The sequence below is a fragment of the Sus scrofa genome, chromosome 8, assembly GCF_054392235.1.
Source record: "Sus scrofa isolate SSC_HxYL_T2T_F1_AM1 chromosome 8, Sscrofa_HxYL_maternal_Yorkshire_Landrace_v2.0, whole genome shotgun sequence".
NCBI classification, from domain to species: domain Eukaryota; kingdom Metazoa; phylum Chordata; class Mammalia; order Artiodactyla; family Suidae; genus Sus; species Sus scrofa.
The window spans coordinates 143326303-143334394 of NC_139390.1; the positions used below are offsets into that span (position 1 = coordinate 143326303).

The 8092-nt window shown below is 52.0% G+C and overlaps 1 protein-coding gene and 1 long non-coding RNA gene across 4 annotated transcripts in view; one reads left to right on the top strand and one right to left on the bottom strand.

Moving 5' to 3' along the window:
* The window catches only part of BMP3 (bone morphogenetic protein 3), a 29948-nt gene extending 26100 nt beyond the window's left edge, over positions 1-3848 (bottom strand). Inside the window, exon 1 of one of the 3 annotated variants that reach the window (XM_084970736.1) lies at positions 2807-3848. Coding sequence is in view for 2 of the 3 variants with exons in the window: in XM_084970735.1 (XP_084826861.1) it covers positions 1270-1594 (325 nt within the window). In the remaining variant the exon portion in view is untranslated. Of the gene's footprint in view, positions 1-1269; positions 2083-2806 lie in introns of those variants that run through there. The other 2 variants (XM_084970735.1, NM_001206388.1) reach the window with 2 other exon arrangements.
* LOC146401108 (uncharacterized) lies at positions 679-8092 on the top strand. The gene is made up of 4 exons (XR_014813540.1): positions 679-872; positions 2832-3009; positions 3517-3745; positions 4549-8092. It is a non-coding gene; the product is annotated as an uncharacterized LOC146401108 (long non-coding RNA).

The following is an 8092-nucleotide window of genomic DNA, read 5'->3' on the forward strand; positions in this document are numbered from 1 at the left end:
TATAGGCCATGCTCGTGGTTTTAAGAAGCAAGTGCAATCTGGTTCAGCTCAGACGCTAGCTAAAGACTTCTGCCTTAGAAAGCATAATTCACATTTATTGTAAATGTCATCATGCCTCCGAGCTCTGGAGTATATTTACAGCGTCAGCCTAGGGCTTTCCTTGATGGATGCTTTCGTGTTCCTCTTTTCCAGGAGTCCTACCTATCAAAGCTTTGGGAGATGTATGTCTTTCTAGTGATTCTGACAGACTGATAGAGCCTATGAAGCATGGCCTCCTTACTTGAAGGTTCTTGGCTATTTTTCAGGGGTTCACTGAAGACAGGCTGTACAGTTGCGTTTCCCTTGATGGTGGTGCACGGACTGAACAAACAAGCCTGGGTGCATCCTCAAAGCTGAGAAACTAAGTTAGTGTCCAGGAAACTTTCCCTCAAGCTGTTAGCACGCGGGAGGCAGGCTGTTCGCATAAGTTATTCGCTTCACCGCAGGGGCCAGGAGAAGCCCTGTTAAGCCCTGAATTTCAGTCCGCAGCGATCTGTGTGTTTCGAAATGGGATGAGCAGATTTTCATCCCAGAGTCCAAGAGGTGTTTACATCCACGGCTGCTCCCCTCCCTCCCAGCCCTTCCCAGGGTGGGCGGTACAGCCCCTATTTGCCCAGATGGGTTTGAAATCATCCAAACATCCGAGCACCTGGTATAGCTGGTGTGTTTGCCACCAAGGGGCTATCAAGTAGCAAGTGTCAACTATAGGAACACAGAGGACGCGAGCAAAGAGGGGGTGCGGGGTCTGGAGAAGCGACCGTCTAAAGGGATACCGGGAGTGTGACTCTTTTCTCTGGTGCCCGGGGTTGGCATAAAATGACAGCTGCGTCTAGGTAAACACGCCTAAGCTCCAGTCCAAGGGAATGTCCGCTGACCGACTTAAAGAAGTCTTGGCATAAGGCCGCCACAGGGGCGCCGATGCCCAGGGCTGCGCAAGGGCGGGCACCCGTCCCTCGATGCCCGCGCTTCCTCCAGCCGACCCCCTCCAGGGCCGGGCGCCCGGCTCTCCACTTCTGCCTCGCAGTTCTCCCTTCCCTCAAGCTGTCTACTGACTCGATCATCGGGCCGCTTCTCCGGCCGAAGGCGGCGGGTGTCGCGGACCGCGGGGCCCGAAGGGCCGCCGGGCGGAGCCGGGAGGTCTCTGGGCAGCACCGGGCAGGCGAGGGAGCTGTGCGGGTCCAGGGAGACCCCTGGGGCCGGCCGCGGAAAAGGAGCGCCTCGGGTACTCACCTGCCGCTCCGGCTCGGAAGCTGCGGACCGTGTTGCCCTCGCGCCGGGGCTGGGGGCGCAAGGGCGGCGAGCCGGGCTCCGGGGACCCGGGGGTCCGCGCCGCCTCGGCGCTGGCGCCGCCGCTGTAGCTGTCGTAGAGCCGCAGCATGTGCTCGGACAGCGGGTCGAGCGGCTGCAGCGGGGGGTCTGGGCCGCCACCTGCCGCGCGGTGGCCGGGCACAGCGTCGCGGAGCTCCGGGAAGGGCTGCTGGCGTCTCAGCCCCTGCGCCAGGCTCCCGCACAGGCAGCCCAGCCACAGCGGCAGCAGAGCGCGCGCCGCGGCCATAGCGAGGTCCCGCCGCGCCGCGCCCGCCGCTGCGTCCTGCGGGGACACTCCCGGGCTCCGGGCGCCGGCGGCAGCGCCGAGGGCCCAACTCCCGAGCCGGTGGGGCGGGGGCGCCCGAGGCCGGACGCCGCCGGAGGAGGACGGCGACGAGCCCCCCTTTGCGCGCCGGCCGATCGCGCCCGGCAGGTGGGCTTTTCGCGGGCGGCGGCGCGGCGTCTCCGGCGCAGGGCGCTGCCGGCGCCGTCTCCGCTCTGACGCCGAGCAAGAAGCGAGGTCGCGGCGCGTGTGGCGGGAGTGTTTTCGGATCTGACCGTACCCTCCCCGCCGCCTTTGCTTTCGGGAACACGCTGCGGGGCTGCCGCGCCGGGCGCGGGGAGCAGCGCTGCGGCGGGCGCAGAGCCGGAGCCGGGTGAGCGCCGCGGGCCGGAGGGCGCTCGTCCGCCTTTTGCAAGGATCGGAGCTGCCGCGGTGCGGCCGGTCCGAGTTTTGAGTGAGGGAGTGAGTGAGGGAGGGAGGGAGGGAGGGAGTGTGTGTGTGTGTGTGTGTGTGTGTGTGTGTGTGTGTGTGTGTGTAAGTATGAGAGAGGGGGAGAAAGAGAGAGGCAGAGGGAGAGAGCGGGGGAGAGAGAAGTTCCCTCTCTGGCCGATCTGTGCCGTCCGAGGCCAAGCTCGCTCCCTCCCCGCGCTGCCAGGCAGCCGGGACCCCACTAGAGCCCGGAGAGCCGGGAAGGGGGAAATGACCCGCATCCAGCAGGGGGAGGGAGAGAAGAGGAAGTAGGGCCGAGGGCGGTGGGGGAGAGAAGAGGGAGGGGAGGAGGCGGTCGAGGAAGAGAGAAAGGGCAGGAGGGGCACGGCATCATTTTTTAATCCCCGCAGGAGCACTGGCTGTGTCCCGGCCAGCAAGAGGGCAGGGAAAACAGACTTTTTCCCGAATTCTTCCTCCTCTGACTCCTAACGAAACGGAGACCGGCACATCATCCTCGCTTCCTTTCCTGCGCTTCTTGTGGTCGAGGCTGTGGACCCTGCACCTGTGCGGGGTTGCCACCCCTTCCCCTCTCTGGGCGCTTATCCGTCCTAGAGCCTTCTCTTCTGCATCGCATCTTCACTTTGCAAATCCCCCCACCCCGGGCCCCAGGAGAAAAAGATGCGCGAGTCCAGTCAACCCCATCTTAAAACAAACAAATGAACAAGCAAGGGCACCGCAAGCACCTACCCGTTCTCATATTGCCCCTCAACAGAATTCTCTGCAGGATTGTGGCCGCGGTGTAAATAGGAGGACCTCCGGGAGTCGCTGGAATCCAGAGGGGGCTCTTAGCCTTGCTAACTCTGGGATACTTCTTCGCCCTCTATTTCCTGGCTGTAAAATCGTGATGAAATTACCAGCGAACACTCTACCCCACACTCATTTCACCCTAGGTACTCGCTGTTCTTGGATTTCAAGTGTGTTATCTTCAAAGGGGTTTCACAAGGAAGCCCATTTTACAGATGAGAAAACCGAGACAAAAGGACACTCATAGATGGCAGAGCTGGGCTCCAAACGCAAGGGGTCTGATTCCTGGGCTTAGGCCGTTAACCCGGACACTGTTAAGGAAACTAGCATTTGAACTGGAGTTTCAGTGAGACAATCCATGGAAACGTTCTTAGCACAGAGCCTGGCCTCTGCAGTAAACACCTCAGTGATGTTCCCTGCAGCTTATCTGTCCCCTCGGCAGGAGCAGAATGGGGTTTGGGGGAAGAACATATAGGCTGTGGGATCACGCTGAGCTTCCACATCTTCATTTCTTTTTTGAAGATGAAAAAGGCCACATCCCTTTTAGAGTTTTGTTTGGATGACGACAGAAAACAGTGCTGAAGAGGCTGGCGCACGGGCCGGTCTTTAGTGGGGGCTCAATCCCCTCACATCCCAGGTTTATCCCCATGCAGACTACATTCGCCGCACCGAGTCGCTTTTCAACCCACTGTGGTTGGGCTTTGGCCCTTGGCCATCGCTGCAACTGTTCTGCAGATACACGCACCTCCAGGGTGGTTGTGAGGCGCAGTGTGTGATCTTCGCTTGGCGTAAAGAATATGACGGCGTTTGTGATTAGTGATGAAGACCCAACTGCAACATTCCGCAGGCCCTGGAAATTCTCCCCCTTCTGGAGTTTTCTATGTGAGTCTTTGGCTCTTCCCCTCTTCTTTCTGCTCTCAGTTCTGCAAGCTGCCTCCTCTTTCTAGGCTTGCCTTCAGAGTTTCTCACATCTTTCCACGCTGCCCTGGAAGGATGTCAAATTGAGAAAAAAAAAAATCTTCTGCTTTGGTGGTGACCTGTGACATTTATATACTAGTTCTGGGTCTCTCCCAGGATGCACTGCTAAAATTTTACCTTCCTTCCCTTTAATTCTGGTGCATAGCTAACTGGCTCTATTGCTATGTTTGCCAACGTTATTCTTTCTTTTTTTCTTTTTATGGCTGCACCTGTGGCATATGGAAGTTCCTGGGCCAGGCGTTGCAGCTGCAGCTGCCGGCCTGCGCCACAGCCCTGGCAAAACCAGATCTGAGCTGCATCTGTGACTTATGCCACAGCTTGCAGCAACACCGGATCCTTAACACAGGGAGTGAGGTCAGGGATCCAATTCGCATCCTCATGGATACGAGTCAGGTTCTTAACCCGCTGAGCCACAGCAGGAACTCCTCCACATAGTTCTTCATTTGTAGAAACAGTGCTATGACTGCTGGGGTTTCAGTGCCTACCCTTCTTTCTAGATGCATACACTTTCCCTTCTGTGTGCTTCCGTTTTCTTATTTGCAATATAAGTTTAAAATAAGTGTCGGTCACACAGGGTGGTAAAAATTCATGAGACCGTCATTACTACATTGCCTGGCATGTAACAGGTGCTTAAACAGCTTTAAGAGAACTACTTGCATGTTTTGGTCTAAAGCTGAAGTCTGACCATACCCATCTTTATATTTTAGGGACCAGCCATCACATTCAGAGTCAACAAAGTGACAGAGAAGATGTTAATCAGGTCAAAAATCCTGAGCCAGGATTCTCACCCGAGTTTGCAAGGCTGGATAAAAAAGTGTAAATGGAGTTCCCCATTGTGGCTCAGCGGTGAGCGAACTCGACGAGCATCCACGAGGACGCGGGTTGTTCGATCCCTGGCCTCACTCAGTGGGTTAAGGATCTGGCATTGCCTGTGAGCTGTGGTGTATGTTGCAGACAGGGCTCCGATCCCCTGTTGCTGTGGCTGTGGCGCAGGCGGGTGGCTACAGCTCTGAATGGACCCCTAGCCTGGGAACCTCCACATGCCGCGGGTGCAGCCCTAAAAGACAAAAAGAACGACAACAAAAAAAGTGTGGATGGAAACCAGGAAACTGAAAAACCCTTTAACAGCCAAATCCTGGACTGAAAGTGGTTTGCAGCTAACCCACACCCAAGAAGGTGGAGCAAGGAATGAGACAGATGAAGCCTGCAACGCCGTTTTTCAGCAACGGCAAAGAAATGGCACTCACGCCAGACCCTCTGAATGACGTCCCGGGGAAAGGAATTGAGAGCAAACTGAATTGGGAGTAGGAGTTTCCTCATCGCCTAGAGACGCCTTCCTCTGATACTAAGACCCTGGCACACTGTTGCTTTCATCACAGTTCACAGAATCTCAGATCTGGACGGATGAGGTTGTCTCAGAATCCTGGCATCTTTAGATGCCTTTCCTTCCAAAGGATTCATGGTAGGATCCAGAATTCTGGCCGAGCATCTGGTATACCTGATACCCTGATATTGTATCAATATATTGTAGCTATTCAAAACAAGGACCTCCAAGGAGTTCCCCTGGTGCCACCGTAGAGCATTGATCTGGGTTGTCTCTGTGGAGGCACCGGTGCCATCCCAGGCTCCCAGTGTGGCTGCAGCTGTGGTGTAGGTCCCAGATCCCTGCGGTCTTACCTCCTTATTGGCTATGTTACCGGCCTGAAATAATAATCAGCTTCTACGAGGCTTCTGCCGTGTGGTCCCCTCCATCTTCAAACCAGCAACGGAGAACTCCTTGCATGTTAAGTACGGTACTTCAGCTCTTTTTATCCAGAAAGGGTCCCCATCCTTTTAAAGAACTTGCCTGAGGCCAAGCCCACTAAGCATAACCTCCCTGTCTTAAACTCAGTTTTGCCAAACAGCATGAGCCCATCACCAAAGAGATGGCCCATCATATCTGCAGCTTTCTCTTACACCGAGGACAGAGAAGATGACACAGATGACTGGGAGTCAATTTAGAATCCTGTCCACCATAGTAACCATCCAAATACTGCTCCTAGATTTAGCCTCCTAAAAATTAGTTCAGAAACATTGTACGTTTTCTCAAAAGCCAGTAAGTGGTTGCTCATTACCAACCAAATTTAAGCTAAACAAAATAAATCCACAGTTCAATATTCACGGCCCTCCGCAATTTGTCCTTGACCTTATTTTCTGGTGTCTCTCTATTTCCCACATATGCTCTGTGCTTTAGCCACAGGAGGCGGTTCTTTTTTTCACTCACAGTCTTCCTTTGCCTGGTTTGGGCTCCTCAAGACCCACCTGAAAATGTTCCCTTCCTGAGCAGGGATCCCGTATCCGTCCAACGGCTTGGAAGTTCTTATCCTTTAAAGCTTCACGGCATCTAGTACCTCTCCTAGCACTTAAGAAATTCTGTCGCACGCTGCCTGTGTTTACTTTGATAAAGACATAGCTGCTTCTCTAAGAAAACCCAGCTCCCTCGGGGTTGGCAGCAGTGGGAGAACTTCCACCTGGGAACAAAGGCTGGACCTCTTGTTGGACTCTTCATGCCCCTAGATTTTCCACCTGCCCCATCTTTCTCGGGCTGATTCCCGTCTTTACTGTTGCACTGCACTAAAGGACTCTGCCATGCCTTTTCGCTCCCACTCTGGTTGAGCTTGAATAGACAACTAATGTAATTCGGGGTTTTTGTCCCATAGTTGAAGCAAGCCCGGAACTTGCAAACAATAATTGACTAAAGGCTCATGGAAATAAACACACAGAGATCAATACATAGCTCCCTAATCTGGCTTTCACCACATGTTGATTTTCTGCTCTTGGGATTTTTTGTTCCTGGCTCCTGTCCTACCATCATTGTTGGTAACAATTATTTACCGAACATCTATGATGAATCAGAAATCCCTGTAGGTGCTAGAGATGCAGTGGGAACAAAGTGATGGTTTTTATTTTTTTGTTTTTTTGTTTTTTGTTTTTTGTTTTTTTTGAATCTAGGATCAAGACTGTAAGACCCGGAGAGGCCGAGGCAGGTGATTCCTCATTTCTTCATAACCCTAACCCTAACCCTAACCCATAAGTATTCACTGAGCATACATTATGGCCCATACACCATTCTAGAAGTTGGGGATTTAGCCATACAAAAGACCACTGAAGTCCTGCCTTCATGGAGTTTATATTCCAAGGGAAATGGACGTTAAATCCAAACCATTTCAGAATTTCACATAGGTATCAGAAAGCTGCTAAAACAAAGTAAGAGGATCCAGAATGGTGTGTATGTTTGGAGGGGATGCTGGGGTTGGCGGGGTGTCCCAGGACGGTGAAATAGTCAAGAGACATCTCTTTGAGCCTTTGACCAACATTTGAACTGAGATCTGAATGCTGGAAAAGGCCTGGAAGGAAAAGGGTCCGAACACTAGGGGAAAATCAGAAAGGAGAGTCCACTGAGGGCTCTGCAGTGACTGAGGATCTCACACTTTCTCAAAGATCTGCCCTGAGAATAACCGGCCATTCAGAGGATTTCCCCTCTTCTCTGCCCTAAATGAGAAAGCTGGACAAGAAGTCAAGGCATAGACTTGGGGCTGGGGAGAGGTACAGTGTCCTGACATGGATCTGACTTCCTAACAGATGCAAAGACCTGGTGTGCAGGGTCGTCATCCGTCTTTTATCCTCACCACCTCCCTCTGATTTCCTTACACATCATCACACGCCTAACATAACATTCGTGAACAGAATCCAAGTTAATAGCGACAAGCCGAAGGGGTGTTGCACCAGGTAGCCCCCACCAAGCACACTTGTTTTCTAATAAACATAGAGAAGAAAAATGTTTATCTTCCTAGAATACAAAATAACTTTCAGTGTTTCCTTGTTTCCTTTTTTTCCGAATTCATTTGATCTGTTTTTCAATTGACATTCCTTAAAATTTGAATGATATGAAAATGAAAGATGACTAAACAAATATAATAAGGAAAAAGAATTAGTCAGATCCTTGAGGGCAGAAACAGTATTTTATATATTTTCATATCACCCGTCGTCATAGGACCCAAACAAAACTAAAATTAGCATCTTGGGATAAATCTTTTCAGTCTCCCTTTTTCTACGCCCAGGGCGTCGAGCGTGCTCGTTTTATCTTTAAAATCCTTCAATATTTTGACTTTTTTTCTGCTTTATAAAGAAATAAATTGTATTATGCTGGGAATAATATAGTTATTATTATGTATTATGTATGTATTATTATTAAACATAATAATAATCGTG